This window comes from Cyprinus carpio, chromosome B12 (genome assembly GCF_018340385.1).
Source record: "Cyprinus carpio isolate SPL01 chromosome B12, ASM1834038v1, whole genome shotgun sequence".
Taxonomy (NCBI): Eukaryota; Metazoa; Chordata; class Actinopteri; order Cypriniformes; family Cyprinidae; genus Cyprinus; species Cyprinus carpio.
In genome coordinates, this window is record NC_056608.1 from 25,402,636 (window position 1) to 25,430,230 (window position 27,595).

At 35.9% G+C, this 27,595-nt stretch overlaps 1 protein-coding gene across 1 annotated transcript in view; it reads left to right on the forward strand.

Moving 5' to 3' along the window:
• Nucleotides 1–1,765: 1,765 nt before the first annotated feature.
• Nucleotides 1,766–27,595, forward strand: part of LOC109108423 (A disintegrin and metalloproteinase with thrombospondin motifs 14-like) — a 28,864-nt gene continuing 3,034 nt past the window's right edge. Inside the window, exons 1-6 of the mRNA XM_042734866.1 lie at nt 1,766–1,836; nt 7,182–7,364; nt 7,448–7,467; nt 8,117–8,496; nt 19,943–20,099; nt 23,766–23,962. Coding sequence (XP_042590800.1) covers nt 1,766–1,836; nt 7,182–7,364; nt 7,448–7,467; nt 8,117–8,496; nt 19,943–20,099; nt 23,766–23,962 — 1,008 coding nt within the window. The remainder of the gene's footprint in view (nt 1,837–7,181; nt 7,365–7,447; nt 7,468–8,116; nt 8,497–19,942; nt 20,100–23,765; nt 23,963–27,595) is intronic.

A 27,595-nucleotide genomic window follows, 5' to 3' on the forward strand; every position in this document is an offset into this window, starting at 1 on the left:
TTTGTTCATTTATTGACTGATGAATCTGTGACCTTATATTTTTTTCAATAGGAGCTTGAAGGAAAAAAAAATATTACTGAACTAAACATTAACTGAAATGCAATATCTTATTTTATTCAGCTAGATGAAAAACCAATTAAAAAAAATAAACTAAAAATAAAATTACAAAATTAAAAAAAAATATGTATACACGCATTTAAAATAAATAATAAAAATGACAAAAACACAACAAAATGAAATTGCAGCTATATATATATATATATATATATATATCTTTTTATGTACTTTTCATATCAAATTATGTCTTTTTTTAATCTTCGATCATTCTGCATCTTTCTGCTCTATTTCCAGAGAAAAAAGGAAAAATAAAAAAGTTGATTATTCCTGTAACTTGAGTAAAGAAGTGTAGTTGGCAGCATCTATACTAGTATGCACATGTATCAGTCTGGGTCTTTGCACATAAACAGCTATAACATATTCCTTGAAGCGTTTGGCATTTGGAGTCATCCTGCTGTATTGTGGGAGGTACGGAGGAGGACATGCTTTGCATCATGGGTAGGATTAGACTCTCATTAGAGGGGCTTCAGAGGCTTGTGGTTTTTAATTGTCCGTGGAAAACTGGAAGAGACGAGCCGAGCGCTCCTGGCCTGAAAGGGGGGTATTTTCTGTGATGTCATCGTGTGGTTGAGCCTGAATTCTGAGACAAAACACATAAGACAAGTCGATCCTCATCCAGTACTAGTGATAAATAATAAAGCAATGAAGTAGCATTCTATCAGTGTCTCTGCAGTGAATGGGTGCCGTCAGAATGAGAGTCCAAACAGCTGATAAAAACATCACAATAATCCACAAGTAATCCACAGCACTCCAGTCCATCAGTTCACATCTGGAGAAGACGAAAGATGAAACACATCCAGCATTAAGATGTTTTTAACTCAAATACATAGAGTCTATAATCCATAACAACACTTCCTCCAGTGAAAAAGTGCATCTCCTGTGGTCTCTCACATCAAAATCCAGACACATATTTGTTTAGAGCTGTTTAAACGCTGCTTGATCTGTGCAGATTTCTCTCCTGATTCACACCAGAACACTTTTTCACTGGAGGAAGTGTTATTATGGATTATAGACTCTATGTATTGTGTTAAAAACATCTTAATGCTGGATGTGTTTCATCTTTTGTCTTCTCCAGATGTGAACTGATGGACTGGAGTGCTGTGGATTACTTGTGGATTATTGTGATGTTTTTTTTATCAGCTGTTTTGGACTCTCATTCTGACGGCACCCATTCACTGCAGTGCATCCATTGATGAGACACTGATGCAATGCTACATTTCTACAAACCTGATAAGGAAACAAACTCATCCTGATCTCAGATGAACTGAGGATGAGCACATTTTCAGGTAAACTATTCCATTAATAAAATATAATCAAACGTAATTTTCACCTGCTGGATCATAAAACAGGTGGCATATACATTAAAAGAGGGCAGAAGATCACAGAGACTTTCTTGACTTAAGATAATACAAGAAACAACCTGGCAACCGCACAACATCATGGCAGGTAAGCACCACTTTCTTCAGAAACATCTCAAGTTCAATCTTGCAATCTTTGACAAAACATTGCAACTCATTTGGCATTTATTTTGTGCATGCTTCCGTCTCAGAGACAAATGTGATTTCTTAAGATGCCTGGTAGTAGCAACATTTCTTGCATGGAAAAAGTATTGCTTTCAGTAACTCGCTGACATACTGTAAAGGATGTGATGGTTTCAGAGGAAGTCCTGCTGCCATGCGAACATGAGACTAATGTCTCGGGTCCTGCTGCAGCTTTGGGGTTTGTAAATATTTGCTGATACACATAAAGTCATGTAAACATGTTCAGAGCGGTTTAGATGAGGATGTGCTGATTCAGCCAATGACAAAACACCTTCTCAACGATTGTGGTGTTCTAGATCGATGCTTCTCAACTGGTGCAGGGCAAGAGGACAATGCAAATGATTCAATCCAATAAACCATATAATCATGTAGTTAGAACAGCTAAATAAACACTTTTAAAAGTGTAGAAAAAACCCTTTTTTGTTGCTGGTGTCAAACTAGTTGAGTGTACATTTGCACAATCACTTTAGAATTGTTTTAAGTCCTGAATCCACATGAGAACTGCTTTATAAAATCATTTCTATCTACACTCTAAAATCTTCCGGGTTCAAAACAACCCAGTGCTTGCTGAAATATGAACAAACCCAGAGATTGGCAGAAACCCTTCTGGTTTGTTTTATTTAACCCAACTATTGTTTAAAAATTACTATATGGCTGGCTTAAAATGAACACAAAATAGGTTGTAAATTAAAAGTCAGACACATAATTACTAGAGGCAGCAACGATTAAAAAGTGAACATTTAAGCAGTTTCAAAAATTGTTATATTTCATTATTTATTCAATTTAGTAAATGTTAATCTATTGAACATATTAATAAATGCTAATTTCTGACCTATTTTGGGTTCATTTTAAGCAAGAAATATAGTCATTTGTAAGCAAAAGTTGAGTTGAATAAAACTACCCATAAAATACAATTATTTTTAACAGTTCTGATTCTAAAAAATGTAAAAATGTGTATTAGTGCTGATTCCTCAGTAGTTTCCCGTCCTGCACGCGGATGAACTTCATCTGAGGAGCTCAGGAGGAGAACACATCCCTCCTTCTCCTCCACATGCTTAGAAACACTGATACTCCAGATCTCTGCTTGCTCTCAGGCTCATCCGCAGGTACGGAAGTTGTTCGGAGGTTTATCACACCGTGAGCCTCTTAGATGAATGAAAATGAAACCAGAGAGCAGCAGATTTGCTGGGTTTCGGTGCCAGACGCTGCAGAGGAGAGTCCAGTCTGGCTGAAGTTCAGCAGATAGAATCGGGATGGAAAATGTCACGTTCACACCAAGAACACACTTTTATCTTTCTAAGAACTAACGTGTTCCTCTAATATGTTCCGGGAAGGAGTAAATGTGCAGTAGTGCTGCCGTTGAGAGTGTGGCCTGCTGTATCTGACTGCATCTGCAGATAAGCTCTTCTGAGAGCCGCTGTGGACGAGACGATGCCTTCCAGATCCTCTGAGATCCTCTCGGAGCTGAAACCGGAGCCGGCGCTTCAGAGAGACGTGAAGAAGAGGCCAAACAAAGAGCTGCATTGAGAGGAGACCAGCGCTGAACTCCACGCTTCCCCTCGCAGACCACGACGGCGAAAGCTTCTGCGCTGCTAATTAAAGCTTCAGCTGTCACACCTTGACATCAGAGAACCATATTCATCCTGCATCAGCACACATCATCTCTGGCTTTGATTTATCCCACTACAAAAATAATTTAAATGTTCTGTAGGAACACGGAGGCTCACTTACAGCACCAGCGATCTGCCACTTATTAGTGAAACTTAAAATAACTAACTTAAAATGTAAGTGTCACTTTAGCTTCATTAGCATAATGAATTTGCATGTCATGCTGTCAGAGTCATTTTCAGGAAATCTGCCGTTTGTGTGCCTAACTCTTTATAATTAACTCCAACTTACATTATTTGGTAGATTTAGCTGCACACAGTATACTAAAAATAGAATGTATAATAAATTATTTTTAATATAATTAAAATAAAAAATGCATTTATTTAGAATTTCATAAAAAATTTACATAAAGCTATGGTTGGTCCATGTTTATAGCTTACACATATCAAAACTAAAATCAGGATTAATAAATGATATTTGATCAGCATGTATTGTATGTCTGTATTTGTGTGGTTTTACTAATGTGCTGTAATTTGGTTTAAATTTGGTATTTTTAATATTGATATGCATTGATAAACAAACAAATAAATAAATGTGATATTTATATATTTAATAAAAAAGGTTGTATTAATCTTGGTTACTTTAATTAATTATTATTATTATTAAAAGTAATAATAAAAACAATAATAATAAAGTAACTATTTTAATTAAAATGTAAAACCATATTAACCATACTTACTATATATAACAATAAGCTTAGTTCTGTTGTAGTACTTGTAAAAAAAACAAAAAACATATTAACTACAAGACTACAGTAACAGTTTATTTGTTTTTTACACATATCAAAAATATAATATCAGCTGGTTTGCATGTGCCTAATTACCAACATGCTTGCTTTTATTGAAAATTGTGTAAATATCTTTCTGTTCAACTCTCTTAAGTTGCACATTGCCTAACTTTTAAAATAATACTTCAATCTTTCTGAGGTCAGTGAAAACATGTTTATAGACTGAAGTATTTCTGAAAACTCATGTTTGTTGATGCCAAATCTGAATAGTGGGTGAATATTGATTTTTTTTTTTTCGTTTAACCTTCTTAAATTTCATCTAATCAAATTAAACAAATGACAAATATCAATAACATAATAACAACGAGAAGATGCTGTCTTTTTGTATCCATGCAGTGAAAATGAATGGCATTCGATGTTGTTTTGGATCCCGCTGACTTTACATCAGTTTGGGTGAAATCTCTCTTTAACAAAGCTCTGTTTGAAAGTTGAAGTGGGTTTAAAAAATCAATGAAATGTGAAGGTGGTTCAGGCCTGATGTCCTCTGAATGCTTCACAGCGTTAAGGACTGAATGATTGATAGATAAAGCTCAGCTCAGCAGCATTAAGAGCTTTTATCACCCACTATGGGACAATTGAATGAAATAAGGCTTTTAACTATCATTTTTCTATGATTCATGATTGATTAAGGCTTTGAAATTTTGTCATTACATGTTCATATGTGATCTTTTGTTCTGTAAATGTTATTCCTTGCTGTCATTTTCCTCTTTATATTGGCTCTGTCTGAATCAGTTTTCATGCTGTGACTAAAAAATGCACTTCAGAATAATGGCAGTAAACAATCTGTGCTGCTTATAGACAGTGGACTGTCAGATTTCTAAATCAAAGAATAGTTGAAATATGTCTTTTTTTAGATGTTTAAATTGTTTGAGCGGGTCACATGTCAACTTCTGGATCAAACAATGGCATGAGTTAGGGGGCGGGACTATGTGTTTAACGACCAATGACAGAAGGGGGAGAGTTTAGGGAAATTGGTTTGAAAACAGTCATTATTTTTGCAATTTCATTTGTTGGTGACACAATGAACCAGACGAAGGCTGGACGTTTGCTCATGTCTGAGCTCATCTGAAAGCCTGAATCACAGTAAACTCACGAGGGACAAATGAGCATCATTTACACTCTCACGAAGCAGAATCACTTCTGTGGTATTTTACTTTGTCCCTAAAGCCTGACACATGAAATGATACTCAGAATATCTTTTTATTTTAACTGAACAGTCGATCGAATCTTTAGACAAAATACATAATATATATTTTTTTATGAATAACAATAATATACCAACCATTACTCCATTGATTACATATATATTAAAAAATAATAAAAAACAGACACCAAAAAACATATAATGCAGTGATTGAGAGATGAAGAAATAAAGGCTCCTCAGAAGATGTGAGATGTTCTGGAGGCTTGTGAAGATCATTCCTCCGCTGAGGAACAGTTGAAAGTTAAAGCTTCTGGAAACAAACGCTCCTCAAAAGCTCCTGTGGATCAGATTTGAGACTCTAAAACATGATTGATGGAGAATCAAGTAAAGCTGAGCTGCTTCAGTCCAGTAAGAGTTCATCTGGAGATATTACTGCAGTTATTCTGACCTTTACTTGATCATAATCATTCTAGATTTGACACCAGAAGCAGCTGAAGCACACATTAAGTATCATAAGTACCATTATAAACACCATAAAGTATCAGATTTGTAGTGCTACTGATCTGGTGCTTTGCAGTTTGAATTTTGTATGCAAAAGTGCCGGAAAAAAAAAATAGCATGAGATGGAAATGACATGAAGGTCAGTAAATGATGATAAAATGTTCATTTTGGCTGAACTGTCCCTTTAATGAATGACTAACATAAAACCAAACGATGAAGCTTTCTGAACTGTTTGTGCTGGACTACACAAGCATTATAAAAGGCTGCATGTGACTCAGATACAGCTGGAACAAGATGATTCTGTTGCACTCGTGTGCTTTAACAAGACCAGTTCACATCTGAGTCACGCCTGAATCATGCTAAAAACTTCCAGGATCTGCTCCACAAGGCCGTATAGTGGATGATTGTCTATTATCAGCCAATAGTGTGTGAGATCAGGGGATGAGCTCAGCTGGGCAGCTGCTGGTCATCAGCTGATTGTACAGTATGTGAAAGAAAGAGCTCTAACAAGTGGACATGAGAGTTGCTGGATCGTTCTTGAGAACTGACTGATTTCAACCATCATTTGGACTTGGCGACTTGCTCTTGAAGATTGTGACTTTTAAGCTAACTAGCAGCAATGGCGCACCTGCCTCCTCGTCCAGTAGGGGGCGCTGCACTTCAAATAGATTTGAAACTATTTCTGATCCCACATTCATATTGTAAATATTCATTTAACCCCCCCCCCCCAAAATAAATAAATTTAAGATAAGCTATTTTCTCACATGTGCATTCAGTCAAAGTGCTAAAGTAATACTGCAATCAAATTTGCAAACTTTTAAAAAAATTATCTTATTTATTTATAATTGTTGGATAAGCCAAATTTATGAACTGTTTGTCTTACAGTTAAAAAAAAAATCGATTTTAATTTATTTTTGAAATATTTTCCATTCTTTTTTCATATATATATATATATATATATATATATATATATATATATATGCACTTCAAAGTCTTAAATAATTTTATTTATATACATACATACATACAAATATTGAATATTAAAATCTGTGACGTGAAATGCAGTGCATAAGTCACATGGACTGTTTTAGTGACTGCTTTTATGAAAACTAAGGGTGCATAAATGATGACAGAAATTTCGTTTTTTGTTCAACTATCCCTTTAAATGACTCGAATTTTGCCTTTTTCCCACCAGTGTGTTTTTAAAGTATAAATGCGCGAACGTGTCCAACAAGAGCGCCACAGAGACTTTCCAGCGCACTGGACTACTTTTAACCATTGCATTCCCTCTGATTAAAAGCACATTTAACCATTAAAGACCCATTTTTCCACGTGTGGAGCTTCAGGCGGTCTTCTCTTTTTCCCCCTCTGCTCGAGCTGTCGTCATGAGCTCTCAGTGATGGGTTGTCCCATCTGAGTCCAGTCCACTTCAGTCCATCAGAACTCTGCAGAAACTCTCGGTGCAGTCCGTCAGTCTGGAGTTAGAGAGACAATGCTCCGCAGTTCCGCGCAACTTTCTCCAACACACTGTTCCTAATGACCCGCGTCCAGGAGGAAAGTTTCCAGTGTACTTCCAGAAGACCCCTCTCTTTTTCTCTCAGAAAAAGTCTCGTGCATTGGCTTCTCACTGCCACAGCTATGGATTATATTTATCTAATCATGTACTGTACGATATCAACCTCTTATTAGACATGCTGCAAAATCTCATGGTAACACAAGCTAATATAATATGATTATATCATTTTATCTTAGTTTTAAAATTAAAAACATTAAACAATAAAAAAAGGGTTAAAAACACTTTTAAAAAAACAACTGCAATAGGAATTAAGGTCGTCAAAAATTGTTGCCATTCTGTCTGCAGATAGGGGGTTTCCATACAATTTTACTGAGTTTTTTTTACATGCGAAAATTTTTTTTTTGCATGCATGTCCATTCATATGTCTCTTTTTAAACAGTTAAATTCAGGGGCAAGTTTTTCCCCCAATTGCCCATAATATTCATACTTATTATTGTAATTATTTGTTTTTAAATGCATATTGCATTATATTGTGCAAATTAATAGTTATAATATTTCATTATATAGCCTCTCTCTCTCTATATATAAAATACAATATATGTATATATACAGTATATATATTGAGCATGCATATTTCATTATATAGCCTCTCTCTCTCTATATATAAAATACAATATGCATGCACAACACATTCATTAATTATGTAGCCTTTATGTATTATATATTGTGCATGCAATTTGCTTCATATAGTATAAATATATATATATATATATATATATATATATATATATATTACTATACAGGATTTTAATGCACTCTTCTGTTCTGTTTGCTTTTGTTAGGGAATCTCTCCGGTAAGTTGAGTGAATTCGGTCTGATTGTCCCATTCAGCACAGATGCTCGCGGCCGGTTCGTTTCTCACGTGCTTTCCTCGAGAGCGTCACCAACCGGCCGGAAACGGGTCCCCCGCGGCGTCCCCGTTACGCCTCACACCACAGCCCTGAACACGCAACAGCTGTTCTTCAACGTCACTGTGTTTGGAAAAGAGCTGCACTTGCGCCTGAGGGCCAACAGGAGACTCGTGGCCCCTGGAGCTTTTGTTCAGTGGCAGGAGGATTTTGAGGAACAGGCCAAAGAGCGGATCCTGGGAGACTGCGTGTTTACCGGAGATGTAACGGACGTGCCGAGGGCCTCGGTGGCCATCAGTAACTGTGATGGGCTGGTGAGTAACCAGTCAACCTGAGTCAACCTCAGCCAGCATAAGTGTGTGCAGCTTTGTCGAAAAAATGGTGCATTCTCAACAATCGGTGAAATGCAAACATAGAGTGCATAAATAGATGACACCATGTTTAAAGTCAAGACACAGGTGAATAGGATCAATCAATCAATCAATCAATCAATCAATCAGTCACCCACCATACTGCCCCATTTGAAATGTTATGTTTACATATGCAAATCAGGCAACATTTAAATTAAATATGCACTAATTTGCATATCTTATTTGCAAATCTTAACATTTTAATCCTGATTCAAATTTTTTTTTTCTTGACAGGTTTTTACAGAGCGGATTTTGTATTTCCCTTTTTATCACCACATAAATCAGAAAATACTGTCAATAGCCAGGATTAATATATCCTTACCATGTTTTTAGAAGTAAAATGTTACATAAACCAGGTCAAATGAAATATGAACAAACCCACAGTAAAAACCTTCAGGAGATAAACAGGAATAAAACCCTAAGTTTTAGTGTATGTACGTGCTGCTGAAGTGGAGAAAAAACTTTTAAAAACTCTTTTTTTGTGTTGTAATTGAAATCTACAGACACGAATAGATAAATGCATTAAAATAAACACTTCAGAGTGCATTTTGGGTCTATATACTGTATATTCCTCTAGTCTGAAACAACATACAGTCTTATGAAAATCCGAAAGCCCTATATCTAAAAATTGAACAGTGCATGAAAAAACGGTCTCGCCTTAATTTTTGGCCACCAGTTGCTTTTTTGTCCATCGGCTGCTCTTTAAACATAAGATAAGAGTTTTTAGGCATGCACAGCACAGGAGGGCTCCAAATTTGGAAAGTATTATTTTGGGGCATCAAATTCTAATCGCTCATATTGCATGAAGATGCCAGGTTTGCAGCTGACCGTGTTTCGCGATACACACACAGCTTTCACACACATGCATTTCATTATAATGACTCAAACTGTGTATGAATCTGAGTTTACTGATTATCACGTTCCCTCTGGACATGTTTCAACTGTCAAGGGCTGTAGATTCCAGTCCTTCCAGCTCTTACGTAATATTCACATGCCCACCAGCTCTGACCATACTTTCACTTTCCTGGTTTGTCAAGCTACATAATGTCTGCCTGTCCCCCCTCAAGTCCTTATCCAGGGGTTCGCAGTACACAGATTTACCCAGAGTATGACAGGATTCATTAATTGGCAGCTGGAACATAATCAGGGCTGTGCAACAGGTCAACATCCTGTCCTGACTAGAACAAGAAGAGTTCTGCCTTGTTTTGTTCTCTTATGGAAACTCGAGGATTTGTTCAGACTCAAACCTTCCTATATCTCCCTTAAACACACATGGATTCAGTTGACCCTTCTGACCCTTTAAACCTGAGTAATTAGACCCTTGATAGTGGTCAGTCCTCAGTGCGCGGTCTCAAATCAAACCACAGACTGCAAGAAAGCAGCTGCGGGTCTTGCAACTCACTCTTATGTGACATGTTTGTATATATATGTCTTAAGTCACTGAGGTATATTTTAAGCAATAGCCAAAAAAACCAAACAAAAAAAAACATTGTATGGGTCAAAATGATCGATTTTTCTTTTATGCCAAAAATCATTAGGATATTAAGTAAAGATCATGTTTCCATGAAGATATTAGTAAATTTCCTACAGTAAATATATCAAAACTTATTTTTTTGATTAGTAATAATGCATTGCTAAGAACTTCATTTGAACAACTTTAAAGATGATTTTCTCAATATTTAGATTTTTTTGCTCCCTCAGATTCCAGATTTTCAAATAGTTGTATCTCAGACAAATATTGTCCTCCTAACAAACCACACATCAATGGAGAGATTATTTATTGAGATTTCAGATGATCTATACATCTCTATTTCGAGAAATTGACCCTTATGACGGGTTTTGTGGTCCAGGGTCACATATGGAAACTTATTTCTACCTCCGAATAAAAAAATTGTGAGACGTAAGCTAAGGATTTAGAGAAAAAAGTCAGAATTTCAAAATATAAACCCAGAATTCTGGAGATAAACATCAGAATTTGGAGATGTTAATTCAGAATTCAGAGAAAAAAAGTCATAATTGCAAGATATAAACTCTGAATTGTAAGCTAAAATGTCAGAATTGCGAGAAATTAATTCACCCTGAATTCAGAGTAAAAAAAGTCAGAATTTCATGATGTAACCTCAGAGTTCTGGAGAAAATGACAGTATTTCGAGATGTTACTCAGAATTCAGAGGGAAAAAAAATCAGAATTGCAAAAACTTAGAATTCTGAGGAAAAAAAGTCAAAATTACAATATGCAAACTCAGAATTTAGAGAAAAAATGTCAGAATTGTGAGATATAAACTTTGAATTGTAACTTAAAAACTCAGAATTCCAAAAAACATCAGAATTCCGAGATGTAAACTCAGAATTCTGGAGAGAGAAAAGATAAAAAGAATTGCGAGATATACCGTAAACTCAGAATTCAGAGGAAACATGTAAATATTGCTACATATAAACTAAGAATTTTAGGGAAAAATAAGACGCGTGAGATGCAAACTTAAAATTCCTGGGGAAAAAAGTCCCAAACTGTGAAACAAAAGTATTTTATTTCCATGGCATAAATGAGCTTATATGTACAGTATATGCATGTGCATCGTTGTTGTGACTGCTCGACACACACCCAGCGCTTCTGTGTCAGGACTCCACTGTTATTAGTTTAATCAAAGAGCTTTAGGAGGCAGCTTTGCTTTTTCAGTGCAACTCAATACTCCCCTCAGCAGCAGTGATTTCCGCGAGGAGCAGCACAGAGCGGCTCTGTTCCTCCAGCACGTTTACACACACAATGAGATCATTCATTACGGCCACACTGATTACTCACTTAAGTAATCACTGTCAGGGCCGCGCTGTCTCCTGCGCCGCTGTCCCGGACAGAACCGAGCACAACAGACATTCTGTGCTCTTCAAGAAAATATCGTTAAGGGACGGGAAAATGAAAGTGACAGACTCCAGCTGCAGCAGAAGTGTTTATTTGTGCAGCATTAATGATTTTGCAAACTGCAATTATCAGTGAGCAAATGCAGTCACAGTTTATGATGCTATACTATTTCTACAGTATACCTTATGCACATTTACAGTGTGCATACAGTAGAATGCACCTTGCAAGATTTGTCTTTATGTGCATATGCAACAGTCTATTGAAACTGTATCCCATAATGCAAAGCGCTTTTCTTGACCTTATGCATGAAGCATGATTAATGAACTGGAAGTTGCATTAAAACTGTGATCTTTATTATATTTTCACCATGCAGATTTGCAGACATTTTGAAGCCAGACTGGATTTCAGAAATGCGTTTGAACTATTTGTAATGAAATAAATGGAACATGACAATGTAATGTCATTCTAAATTTAGCACAGGGTTTTTTCATCAGAGTACATCAGTAAAGTTTGAAAAAGAAGTTAGATTCGAATCAAAACATACCGTCTGCTCAGTTCCTGCAAATCATGTTTCTATTGATGAGAAACCTGACAAAATTAGACTTTCCACATTCTTTATTGGACCTTAAACCTTTGGAGACCCACTTTGGGAAGATTGCAGAAATGAAAATGACTGAATACAAACAGAAAACTCAGCATCTTGTACTCTGAAATGTGTCAGTTTTGGCATACAGTGTGCTCACTGCATATTGATGTAAACAAGGATGAAATATAATTATAGTCTCATTTAGCAGCTGCAATGGTAATGGCTTAAATGGTGAAACAGACATCATTTAAGGTGGCACTGAATCACTGAAGCGTGCCAGACATGATCATGAAAGCTGAAACTCTGGCAGACTCATGTGTGAGGTGGTCCAAATGTCTCTCTGAAGTCTTTCTCACACATCTTGTGTCTGCTGCATGCAAACAACACATTTATTTCAGATTGAGTTGGAAGCACTGCAAGTAGAGTTTTGGTGCTGAGGCTATTCATACTGGTGAAAAGCAAACTTCTGCAATGCTTGTATGATGCAACATAAAATAATGCATTGCTGTGACAGTCACAGGTCTCAAGGTGGTGATAGAGTTTCCTTCAAATGTGTGTGCCATTCAAACAGGTCAACAATTTAAACAACTTTAACTAACTTGCTCAGTAAGATTCTCTTCTGTTGCTTCACCATGTCAGTATTTGAGCTGAAAGAGAAAACGGATTAAAATGCACGCTAATGCACACTATATTGACAAAAGCTGAGAATGTGATGTATGCTTTTGTTGCTTAATGACTTGCAGTTTGACGTTTCGCATGTCGAATAGCTAGATGCATTTAGATTTCACATGGTTTTCTGTATATTTTAGGCCTTACACTGCAAACGCAAGATGCATTAAATTGCATCTGATTAAAGATTAATGGCACCTTAGTTGCAAACATAAAATCTGGTTGTTTCTGACATTCTGTGCATGGAGAACCATTCTATGGCTCACAAGTGAGGTGGTCCAAATGTCTCTCACAAAATTGTTGTCGCAAAGCTATATATGCATTTGTATTTCACATACTTTTCTGTATATATTAGGCCTCAAATGCAAGATGCATGAAAATGCTTCTGATTCAACAGTTACGTCAAAGAATAATGGGTTGCAAACATAACATGTGGTTGTTTATGATGTTTTGTGAATGGATAACCGCTCTATGGCACTCACATGTAACTTTATCACACTTTATCTCACATCTGCAGCATTCAAATGATGCATATTTATGTCAGTTAGTAGTACTGCATGTAGAGTTCTGGTGCTGAGGCTATTCGTACTGTGCACTGCATGCTAAATTCAGAAGAAAGTACTGTTAAAAGCACTGTAGGCCAATTTATGGCAACCTTTTGCAAAACAAGCTTGTTTGAAGCAGTATTAACGCAATGCTGTGGCAGTAACTGCGGTGTGTTTCAGGCCTTGCATTTCAAATGCAAGATGCATGAAAACGCTTTTGATTAAAAATAATGTCACGTACATATAATCTGATTGTTTCTGACAACTGCACAGCGGGATGTTCACAGGCTGATATCGATCTGCTTGGTTGCTCTTATCCACAGTCTGTCAAAACCCAACTTCATTCTAGCTGACTTACAGGATCCAGTGAATATGACAATACTGATAGAGCGCATCGATGGACACAAAAAGCCCCTACATTAGAGCTCTTATGCAGTGCAGAGGATGTTATTTGAAAGTTCGTTCTGCTTTATCTACCTCCAACCAGTGAGTTATCAGACACACAGTCGCTGGTGGAGGTACTTGTGCTTCTAGACGCACCCTGCAGAAATGCACAGACAGCTGCTGTCAGCATGGGCTGTGATAACTGTAATCGCTCATTTGAAAGCACATCCTCGAGGTTTTATGAATAGTAGGGTGTCCGCTTCAAGCCTATGAGGTCATTGGTGTGGCGCGGATCAGTCGGGAGAGGAAGCACGCCTGTCACAGTAAAGATACATCAGCTGCCGAGCATGTGATTGAGAGCGCGCCAACATCAACACCGGCACATCTTCGCTCGCAAGGCCTGCGTGTCGAAGAGCGTCCCCCACCCTACGAACTGCAGACTGCAGATTCATACGGTTCACAGAATAAATCAACATGCAGACAGCAATGAATGCTCACCCAGATGCACAGAGCGTGCATGTTTTAAAAGTTTGCTGTGCACGTGTGAAAGCGGCCTTTAACACCAAATGTGACAGCTGTCAGTTTCTGTCAATCTCTGGACTACCTCGGTCTCTAACTTTAGCTTGTCTCCATGGAAAACCCACAGCAAATCCAGTTGAGGATATGCATGGCGATATGGAATGCTGTGAAAGCGTATCTGTTCTATCTCTGCGTCCAAGATCTTTGCGGTTGCTAGATTCAGTCAGACCTCCCTGAATTCTGGGAAAATTGGTAGTGCTGTCACTAGCTTGCACTTATGTTTACACGGTCCTCACAGAAGCGAGATGTCTTGTTTTTAAGATTCAGCACTGACAAGAAGGAGCCAGACTTCATTATCCTGCATTTCTGATGAAAGGTTATCTATTTAAAGCGGATGTGTATAAAACATACTTGAATCTCACAATTATCGGCATTGCAATAACGGTTTCCGGTTCATTTGGAATCAATTGGTTTAGTGAGGGAGTCTATTGTGAACTGCTCAGAACGATTCATTGAGTGAATCTGATCAAACACTTTAGATATGATTCAATCTGCTAACTCATGTGTAAATGCTTGTGAACTCTTTTGGCTGACTAAAAATGGTTCATAAGAATGATTTTGTGAATCAGACATTTTTATTTACAGGTCATTATTTGAACAATGAATCTGTAAACAGACTTGTGTCTAGGGATAAACCACTATTTTAAATTTTGAAATTCTTAATCTGATTTTTTATTTTTTGGTAATTTGATTCTTTATTTGTTGTTTTAATTAATTTTTTTTTAACATTTTTTCTTCTCTTCTTTCTTAAAACTGTCTTTATATACCACCTGGCTATTGTTGTAAAATTGTAAGTAATGAAGAAAAATGACTCGCGAACCTAAGCATCATAATAACAGTTTTCGGTTCATTTCGAATAGGAAATAACCAAAAAATGACTTGTGGTTTAGTTAGTTAGATCTAGTTTCCATCATAGACACAGACACATGACCTGCCGGGAAAACTGATGCACAAGATCTTTTAAAACACAGACCTGGAGAAATTACAAAAAGGGCTCAATCAAAAATTAACATTCTGTCATCGTTTATGCAACTTGATGTCTAAAGTCACAGGTTTGGAACGGCATGAGAGTGAGTAAATGATGACAGAAGCTATTCCTGTGAACCGGAGCCCCGTGTGAAGGCTGATATTACACCAGATATGAGGCCTGTTTATTTTGAGGAGTGTAGAGAGCGCTGTGGTGATGTGTAACATTAGTTACTCCTGGTGTGTTGACGGATGGGATTGTGATAGATGAAGTCGTAGTGTGAGAGCATTATCTCCGTGTCCGTCAGCGCTCGCTGTGATCTGCGTTAATTAGTGTGAATCTCTCCACGTGATGTACGACATGTTTTCCGTCTGCAGTGACAGCTGATGCTGCTCTGTGTTCCTGAATCAGTGATGGATCACAATATTCCCTTAGAAAGTGTCATGCAAGCGACACATCTGTTAGTTTACACTGACTACAGGTTCATGCTGGATTGAGAGGGAATGTACTACATAATGTTCTGAAAGTTTTGTTACAGTTTCGCAAATATGTGACCCTGGACCACAAAACCAGTCATAAGGGTCAGTTTTTTTAAACTGAGATACATGTCTAGTTTTAATATTATTTGTTCATCAGACTTTCCTCTTTAAGATAGAAGTATCATATTTTTTTCAGAGTGACCCACATTTGGTTTTTGACCACTGAAAATGTGCAATTTAACGATTTACTCCTGGAGCCATATTAAAACTATAATATATCTGGAACTGTAACATATAGAGCCTTAAAAATACAGGTGCCAAAAGGGAAGTTTGTCAAGATCTAATATCTAAAAGGGCATTAAGATATCATTAATACTTTCGGAGTTACAGGCCTGCAAACTTTGGGAAAAAAACTTGAAAAGTGCTCTTTCCCCATTTTTGAATGGTCACCATTGGCACATAATGCAACAAAGACAGCTAAAATCAGCAGATTTTACTAATAGAGCTACCAATCTCTGTGTAAAAATAACATGATGATGCTGCCTTCTTTCTGAAGTAATTTTTAACCCCCTGTAATTTGGTTCTGAATCTCAGGTGGAAATTGCCATTTTGACCCCGCTTTACAAAATAGTGGATAACTCAGTAAATATTCATCCACGACATTTAATATTTTGGCTTTCGTCACTATACATGTTTATCTTTCTTTAGAAAAAATATTAGCAAATTCAAAAATGTGAGCCGGGGACCTCTGTTTGAGATGACACGGAATGACCCAAATGTCTTTACTGTCACTTTGATCAATTTAATGCACCTTTCTGGATAAAAGTATTAATATTTTTCAAAAAATATATATCGAAACGTATCATTGTCCAAATGCTTGGCTCTTAGAATTGTTTACTTCAAACAGAAGGCCGAGCTCCTGACTACAAATTATAGGTTAGCAGACAATCTCCCTCAAATTGCATGTTTTGCTGTGGTGTGACAATAAAGAAGGATTTCGGGGTTTTCTCACCACTGGATGCTTGCCTTCTCTTTGTTTTTTTGTTTGTCAAGCAGTTTTTAGAAAAACCAGCTCTGTTTTACAGTATTGCACCTTCTTCTTCAGTAACTCATATCTCTGAGAAACGGATTCAGATGTTTGATTTCACAGACTCAGTTTCCCAGATATAGTATTTTGTATATAAAGAACAAGTCTTGTGCATTTATTTCACTGTATTTGCATTGCTGTTTTCATTGTGCTTGCAAGATACTCCTCTGGTTTGTTTTAAACTTTAATTATTATGTTTCTGCAATTAATTCAGCTGAGAACACTTTACTTACTCGCTCCATTTGAACTTTATATTGCAGTCTTTGACGTGCATCTATTTACATTATACTTTTTAAGAAACTTCCTTTGACTCACAATGACAGAAATCTTTCAATTCCAATTAATCTGTTTTTTTTACATCCATTTGCATACTGAAATGTTATTAATTGTTTCATTTTTGCTCCAATTTGACCATCTTCAGCTGTTTTTACACTTTTAGACAGTGTTGTGGAGAAAAAGCTCTTAATAGCATTTTAATTTCTAAATTTACACAAAACCTGCTGTTTGCAAACAGATATTTAAATCTAAGGTGTCTTTACAAAACCAAGTTAAGGCTGCTCTGTGCCAGCTCAAAATTCAGTGTAAAAGCACAATGCTGCACAAAAGCTAGACTAAATTAAGCCTGCTTAGACCCACCTCAGCAACCTGTTGAGAAACTGCATTTATGCCACCTCTGAGCATGCATTAAACCATATAAATTCCTTTTCATACGTGCTTCTGTGCTGACTTTGGCAGTGTAAATTTGCTAAATTTACTATAAAACTCCTAAATGCATGTTCATGTGCCTGAAGACTGACTGTCAGGGTTAAACCCTGTGTGTGATTCTTCTAGCTTGCGTGTGTGAAATGCTCGCGGCCGTATGGCGTCTCGCTATATTATAAATATCCAGCTTCAAAGACGGTGGAGCTTATATGTGGAATGTAGTGTATGTTCGTGCTTAAAGAGGCGTCAAGTTTGCTTTTTCAGTCATATTGTCAAGAAGGACTCGGGTGCACAGGAGATGGAAAATGATGGACAGGTGGTGACCTCACAATCTGAACTTGAACTTGTGGGTTTCTGCAGGCTTTAACTAGATATTTTCATGTTCTGAAGTAAATTTAAGTGATGTTTTTTCATGCAAAACTCACTGCTGTGGTTTTCAGGATTCTTGCCAGGGTGTTCTGGTTTACTGTCTGGTGTGAAAAGAGTCCTTCACCTTTTACTCTTTTGTGAGAATCTTATGTAAGTTGACTTTTGAAAAAATCCCACATCCTTCAACCAAATCCGAATGCTTTGCTGATGTCAAATGAGTCCGCTGCTCCTCTGAAAGAGCCGTAACGGCAGCAGAGATTACAATAATTATAAATAATGACCGTTTGGGTTTTGTGTTTTCTGGCCTACATAATGGTCCACATATGGTCTTTGTGTTCCAGATGAAAGTGCTTCGTTCTGCCTTTGTTCAGGTAAGAGCTCCATCCACTGATCAAACGTCTGTCCAAACACTGAGTTCAATTTCCTGAGCCGCAGAAGAGCTTTAGCCTCAGTTCTTGGTGTTTTCTGGCCACTGAACAATTTCGACCCCCTTCTAAACAGCTATCATCGAGCATCTCTCGTTCTCTGCTGACGTTAAGCATATAATACAAGTATACGAAGTTTGAAGTCACAGGTAGGAGGTGTTTGTCCTGTTGGTCAAGTGCAGGCTAAACACAGTCCACTGTGGTCTGGATTGCTGAAAGTGTATTTATAGCATCCCTGCCAAAAAAGCTTGCGGATGCTTTTCTTGTTGCGGTTTCTTGGCCTTTTTTGGCTGCGTTCAGCCTGAAATGACAGTTTGATGGTATTTAAACAAAAAGGAAAGGTTCTGTCCTCGTCAAGTGTTCAGCTGAGTCTCTACACGAAGTCATTTTTTGGTTACTGGTGTCACTGTTTGTTGGTTTTGGCTTGGTTAGATTCTTTCTCGAAACATTAAGCTTTGCGTTGTAACTCATTCCTGACCACAGTTTCTCAATTTATGTGTGTTGTGGAGAGGTGGAAAATCTTAGTGTGAATTTTCTGATTAAGATTGTGATTTTTTTTTTTTTTAATGTCCAGGTTTTTAATAAAAATAATAATAATAATTAAATAATAATAATAATAATAATAATAATAATAATAATAATAATAATAATAATAAGTGATTTTTTTTAAACGTCCAGGTTTTGTTTTGCTTGTTTTGTTTTGCTTGTTTAATAATAATAATAATAATAATAATAATAATAATATAATAGTGATAATGTTCAGGTTTTGCTTTGTGCTTGTTTATAAAATATACGTCTAATATTCTGTCTATAATAATAATATAAATAAAAATAAAAATTAAAATAATATTGTTTAATAATAAATAATAATAATAATTATAATAATACTTGTTTAATAATAATAATAATAATAATAATAATAATAATAATAATAATAATAAGTGTTTTTTTTAAATGTCCAGGATAATATAATAATGATTTTTTTTAATGATAATTGTAATAAATAATAAAATAATATAATAATAATAATAATAAGTTTTTTTTAAATGTCCAGGTTTTGCTTTGCTTGTTTATAAATAATAATAATTATAATATTATTATTATTGTTCGTAGTAATTAGTATTGTATTATTTTAAATAAACGTTTGCTATGTTATTATTATTGACTAAAGAAGAAATTTAAACAAAATAAGAAATACTAATGTTACTATTTATATTTCACTGTTTCAAATTTAAAAATAAAAACTATTGTTCATAATAGTAATGATTTTTACAGTACAATATCAATACAGTACAATTACAATACTAGTTTTTATTGCTGTCTTAATTTCTTCATTTTCATTCTTCCATATCATGAGTTCAGTTTTAATTTTGATTAAAGGCGACCACCCAGAACTCCCTAGCAACCATCCTAAACACCCTAGCAACCGCTCGGAACACCCTCGTCACAGCAGCCCCAGCGAGGTTTGCTCAGGCAAGCGGTGCTGATGTTCTCATCAGAAACTGTAAAATCAGTGTGTCATATTGACTCGGAGAGAGACAGATGGGAGGCTAATCATTTTGGTCCTGCTCTCGTTCATAAATTGTGTTAAGACAGTCCTGCTTTCTGAAACTGAATCTTAAATGTCAAAGCGAATGCTCATTTAACATGCTTTGTTTCTGATCGTCTGTGTTTGTCTGTTGGATCTCTGTGTGGTTTCAGGCCGGCTTGATTCGCACGGATGATGAAGAGTTCTTCATCGAGCCGCTGGAGAAAGGCCAGCAGGAGGTGGAGGTCAAAGGTCGTGTCCATGTGGTCTACCGAAGGTCGGCCATCAAAAGGGACAAGGATCAGAGGCGAGATGACCTCCACAATGAAGGTAAAGCAGAGGCTCTGAAAAATTAAATTGCAATTTTATTTGATTTTTTTTATTTATTAAATTTTAAAATTGTGATTCTGATTTTAAAAAGCTCCAGGTTCTTAGTGTTTTTCGGGCTGCAGAATTTGGACAAAAATTTTAATTATAATACAGCAATGTGACTTAATAATGAAAAGTAATAGTAATAATAAATAAATAAATAATATAATATAATTAGATGAATAACAAATGAATAAAAATTAAATGTATTATTATAAATAATAAATAAAAATCAGTATAAGAACTATTACTAAATAAAAATAAATGTATTTAAGAACAATAGTAAATTATTAATTATATATTAGTAATTATTAATATTAAAATAATTACTATTATTGTTACTAAATTAGAATAAAAAATATTTTAAAATATATTTATTAATTTTATTACTTGTAATTTTGCTATTAATTTTACTATTATTACTAAATTGGAATAAAAAAATTGCCTTTAAGAACAGTAATAATTTTATTTTACAGTACCATTTTAAAATTATAATACCAAATATTTTACTTTTTAAAAATATACTTAAATATTATAAGATTGTATAATATTATAATAATTTTAAAATACTTATAACAGACGTTTCAGTTAAATTTTCCATATTGTGATTTCCATTTAACCTAACTTATTATGTTTAACGTTTAAATATGACCTGGACGTATCTGAGAGTTACTGCATGAAAGATGTGACTGTTTATTCTGACCTATACATCAATAAAAAAAAATTTTTTTCATCTGAGCTTAGACTCTGAATTGTGGGCATTTCATCAGTCTGTGTCACATCTTTATTGACATACAAAATTGAAATAAAGCAAGCCTGTGCACAGAAGATTCAGATTTATTGCTCTGTGAATAAAGTGAAGGCTCTGAGAGCCTCTCTGTGAATTTAAATGCACATTATTGAAGTGCTGAACTCAAAAGCTGCTGAAGCAGGAACTTTGGAAGCTGTTGTGGAATCACTGGAGGAAGTCAAAGATCTTTTACTATAAAAGCACCTCGATGGTGCCGTAAATTCTGCTCCACTTCTGCAGAGCATCTGCTTCCACAGGTTACGTCCGCTCCAAAAACTCTGTGAAACCAATAGAGAAAATCAAACGATCTTTCACTGGCCTGACAGATCATGAACGGCATGCCTGGTTATTATTATTTTTTTTTGATACATACCATGCTACAGTGATGCAAATACCATAGTATTTTGATATATTGTATACACAACCTTTTAAAAGTCTGGCGTCAGTAATTATTATTATTATTTTTTTAAGAGATTTATACACCAATGCACGGATGCATTCAATTGATAAAAAGTGACATTAAAGATATTTATAATGTTGCAAAAAATTTCTATTTCAAATGAATGCTGTTCTTTTGAACTTTCTATTCATCTGTGAATCCTGAAAAATAAATTGTATCACGGTTTCCACAAAAATAATTGTGCAGCACAACTGTTTTCAACATTGATAATAATCAGAAATGTTTCTTGAGCAGCAAATCATCATATTAGAATGATTTCTGAAGATCATGTGACACTGAAAGACTGGAGTAATGATGCTGAAAAGTACAGCTGCACATCACAGAAATAAATTATACAGTTTAACACATATTCACCTAAAAAAAGCTGTTTTGAATTGTAATAATATTTCACAAACTTTACTTTACATCAAATCAAATAAATCCATCTTTAACAAAAAAAACATACTTCAAAAAAAAAAAAAAAAAAATAATATCGAACAAAACGATCACCGTATTGTATTCTTTTTTTTATGTGCTGTGGTTATAATTCAAAGTATGCCATGAAACTACCTCCTTAAAACTTTTTTTTTTTTTTTTTTTTTCAAAACTTTCAAAAAGATTGTTGCTTCAGCACTTCCACTGTTTCTTAATGACACTCAGACACCTTCACTTTGTCTGGGTTTCGTTTCCCGTGAAAGCTTCTGTGCATTAATAATTGATTGAGAATCCATGTCTCGCTGTCCCATGTACCTTCATTTGGACAATGATGCAAGTGATATGAAATAGAAGAAGTGTTGTTTATCCTGCGATAGATGTTTCCATGTAGGACACGAGTGCTTTATAACAGATTCACACAGGAGCGATGAAGAAACACGGGGGAAATACAGAGCGCTACAAGACGAGGAAGAACTTATGAAAGATGTCTGTTAGATGCAATATGAAATAGAGTTTGGTGATGCCATAATGCAGCCTGAAAGAACACTAATAATCATAACATATGGCAAAACTCTGTAGTTTTATAGCTGTATGGTGCTTTAATGCTCCACACCTGTATCAGAGGAATCCAGAGAGTTTTATGGAGAGATGTGCCAGAGGTCTCAGCTTTTCTTCATTATGATATTTACCTCGGCTGTACCTTTCTTTTGCTGAAATAGAATTTGTGCCCGACCTTCTGGTGTCTGAGATTTCTGACCTTTAGTTATGCATTTAGAGGTTTGATTTGATCATTTTTATTTCTGTTATTATAGTTTTGGCTCTGCATACTGAACTCTTCATGCAAAATATTAATAAATGTTAAATAAACCTAGTCAGCTGCTGGCTTAGAGGCATAAATATACACAGTGCACACCAGGGGAATTATACTGTAGTTAACTAGAACTAAAACCATTTAAAAAAAGATCACTTTAAATAAGTGTTAAATGAAATAAAAAAAACAAATTAAATTACAAAATTAACTAAAATTAAAAGTTTAACTTGGTGTACTAAAATAACTCAAACTAAAACTGAAATAAAAATATTTTAAAAAATAAAAATGACAAAAACAACAAATTATTACAACATTAACTAAAATTAAATGAAAATGAAAACTAAACTAAAACTAAAATAATATGATAAAAATAGTATGCTAAAATAAAAAGGAGTTTAACTTGATGTACTTTATAACTAAAATTTAAATGAAAATGGAAAATCTAAAAATAAAAACTGATACAAATATATTAATAAAAGCTATAATATTATCTCAGTGGAACTAAAATAAGATTTAACTTGATGGACTAAAATAACTAAAACTAAAACCGAAATAAAATTAATAAAAAAAAAACATATTGACATATATAAAAAAATTAAAAAAAAGGCAAAAAACACAATTAAATAACTTAAAAATGAAAATAGAAAACATAAAAATAAAAACAAATTCAAATATTAATAAAAACTATAATAGTAGCTCTGTTACACTAAATTAACACTGGTGCACAAAAATATTGGGTAAAATAATCAAATCAATTTTTTATATTTTTAAAGCCAAAACAAATCAATGATAGAAACTTAAAACTGATCAGCAGTTTAATCCAAAATTACATTCTCTAAAATACAAAATAAACAATATTTAAAGACTACGAAAAAATAACTAGTAAATCTCCACAAATAAAGCATAAATCCACTTAAAAAAATCAAAAATAACTTTTTCATAACAAATAATAACTTTTTCATAACACTTAAGAGCAGACCGGTTTCTGTTTGCAGCTCAAGATGTTTAGGTTGACGAACTTTTCTGTAATCAGGACTAGATGCGGCTGTGAATGTGTCTCATTTGTTGCATGCAGCAGTTTTTGGAAGCAGTCTGCCATTACTGAAGCAGAAACACATTGTTTGCATCGCAGTAAATCTCTCGTGTGTTCAGTCACAGAGTTTGGTATCGCCGAGCTGCCCAACGCTCTCAGCGCACTGGAGGAGAAGCTGTCAGAGACGGAACGCAAACGCAGACACGCCAAGAAAGACGACTTCAACATTGAGGTGCTGCTCGCGGTGGACGATTCGGTCGTGCGCTTCCACGGCAAAGAGCACGTGCAGAACTACGTCCTGACGCTGATGAACATCGTAAGTGACTGATTCAGAATCAGAAAGAGTTTACACACACAAGAAATTCGTCTTGGTGTCAGGAGCTTCCAGCACAAACATAGTGCAGACATGCATATTATTAAAGGGGTGGGTGATTGCGATTTCACTTTTTTTTTTACGTTAGTTAGTGTGTAATGTTGCTGTTTGAGCATAAACAATATCTGCAAAGTTAAGACGCTGAAAGTTCAATGCAAACGGAGTGAAGGGTTTTTTAAAATTATGGCAATTTAATGCCTAAAAAAACGGCTCATAGGGACTACAACAAGCTACTTCCTGGGTCTGTGACATCACAAACCCTGATAAACCCCGCCCCCGGGAACATGCAACAAAGAGGGCGGGGCCATGTTGCACAGCATTAGAGAAGAGGAGGAGTTGTTGCCATGGCGTCAAAACTAGGGCTGCAAGAAAACGTATTTATATATGAATCGAGTTTCTGTCTTCTAACGATTCTACACTGAAAAAAATAATTTTTTAAGCTAAGTGGTTGCAATCAATTTATTTTAGCTACTTTTAAATAAACAAATTTAGTTGACTAACTTTCAACATTTTTTTATGAAATGTAGCTAAAAATAAATAGTTTGCAACCACTTACCTTTAAAAAATGTATAGTTTTTTTCAGGGTAATTGATTCACAAGATTCAAAATCAATGTTCTAAAGCAGAATCTCTCTCTCATCCAGACAGTTATAGATGAACACAGGCTGCTCGATTAGTTTGGTTCTCAAAGCAAATTTGCACACAACATCCCACACTCCAGCTTAAAGGCGCGCTGTCGTGACTCTGTGCCCACGGTTCAGTGCTCTTGACCCCGCAGCACACCTCTCAAGCGCTGCGTCTGCGGAGGATTACTAGAGAGAGAACCAGAGAAAACACCACGTCCCACCAGGTCCTGCCACCTTAATCTGCTTACGCTCCCCAATCCCTCCAGTCAGACTTACACAGGGAGCGGTTTCACTCCGTAACTGTTACCGTTAGGACCGCGGCGGGGGACTGATCCACACACTAGACCGCTTACTGAACATGATTCATACCACGCAATCAAGACACCAATAAAGACACACAAAAGCACATCCACATGCACACTCACACACACTCACTATACACACACACACACACACACACACTATATGTTTGTTTTTGTGAAAAGTGGGGACATCCCATAGGTGTAATGGTTTTTATACTGTACAAACTGTATATTCTATGGCCCTTCACCAACCCTACCCCTAACACTACCCCTTACAGGAAACTTTGTGCATTTTTACTTTCTCAAAAAAAAAACTCATTCTGTATGGTTTATAAGCTTTTTGAAAAATGGGGACATGTGGTAATGTTCTCATAAATCACACTCCTTGTAATACCTGTGTCATACCCATGACATTATACACAGTTGTGTCATGTCACAAAAACGTGCACACGCTTGTACACACAGACAGACACAAACACACACACACACGCACGCACGCACGCACGCACACACACACACACACCCACACACACACAGAGACATACGCACACCACACACCACACGCAACACACACAACACCCATCAAACACACACACAAACATACAAACCCAACACACACCACACATCCCACACCAACACACACACAGTCACCACCCTCACACCACCAAACCTACCCACACCACACCCACACACACACACACACACACACACACACACCACACACAAACATACAAACCCACACACTCACACATACACACCACCCACACACACACACTCTCCCCAGTCACACAGTCACAACACACAAACATACACACACACACACAACACACACACACACCACACACACACACACACACACACAAGCACACACACAACAAACATACACACGGGACACATACACACACAGTCAAATACACAACAACATACACACTATACACATACACACACACAGTCAAATACCACACAAACACCACACACCCCCCCCACACACACACACACCACCACACAACATACACACACACACACACACACCCAAACACACACACACACACACACACACACACACACACAAACACCAAAACACACATACACACACACAAAACACCACACACTGACACTACACACACACACACACACACACATATATATATGTGTGTATTCTATATAATAGCTGACATATAAAGAATATATATAGTAAATATATTTTATATATAAATAAAAAAAAAAAAAAAATAATTATTATATATATATATATATATATATATATCAGATTATATATAATATATATATATTATACATACATACATATAAAAGTATATCTGTCTGTCTTTCTAGAGAGAGAGAGAGAGAATGTAGATACAGATAGATATTTAAGAAAAGATGACCCAGACCTCATTAAAATCTACATGAAAAATCATAAAAAATCTAGGAAGTGTTTTCTCCATTTTGACGTTTATTTTATTTTAACTATGCATGTTAATACAGTTCGTTGCATTGTATTATTTGCATTTAGCATAATTTTTTCTGCTGTCAGCGACCTGTCAGAACAGACCCGTGACCACAGGTTTCCTTCATTTCGGAGTCATTTGTCTCGTGAACAGTGTTCCCAAAGGGAGGTTTTTAAGATTCTGCTTGCTTCTAGTGACAGGTTTGTCCTCAAATCATAGCTAAACACACACATTCATAGAGTCTCTGGAGTGCTTGTTTTTGTGCTGTGCTTGCATTAAGTAATAAAAAAAATTTAAAAAAAAAATCCAAGAAAATGCTTTCTTTCGACTCATGTTTATCTTTGGCTGATCAGCCGGTGTTTGCTTGTTCAGAGCAGGATTTAGACATTTAATGAAGTTTTAGACCTTTTCATGTGGTAGCACTTATAATAAGCTCTCATTTATGAATGCATTAATGGTAAATATGTGCTTTTTACAGCATTTATAAATAGTTGTTTATATTAGTTCACAATGCATTAACTAATAATAACAGATATAACATTTGATTTAAATAAAAATTGCATTGGTAATGTAGAAATTATTTTATATGTAAGCAATATAAAGGAACTGCTTCATCATTATTGGTTTCTATCACTGTGCACTTTGTGTTAAGCTCCTCTGTTCGGCATTGTGGGAGTTGTACACCTGGAGACTGATTTCTGGACAGATGGACAATGCTTGTGTTGTGTTGAGAAGCGTCCCAGTTTTGTCCTGCGTTGGTGTGATGCTGTACTCCGGCGAGAGATGCTCAACACCTTCAGAGAACAGCTGCGTTTCTCATCATCGTACGAGCAAATCAACATGTGTTCGGCATACTAATATCAGGAGCTTAACCTCAGACAAAACATTTGATAAGCTGCCACATGCTCATTAAACTAGATTTGAAACTTTCTTTTTGCAGAACTGGCCGCAGGTCAGTACAGTTCATGCAGGTTCGTTGCGTTAGCCGTCAGATTTCTGTCTCTAGGCTCCGTTCACCTCCTGTCAGAGCAGAGAAATTGTGTTCTTATGCAGGTGGCTGTCAGACGTGTGCCTGTGACTGATGGCCTGACATGTGTGTGTGTGTCCTGTAGAGACTGAGACGGCTTTCCAGAGCTGCAGGTGAGCTCACTGAAAATAAACACAGACGAGCCTCCCGCGAAGGTCGTCAGACTTGGTCGCA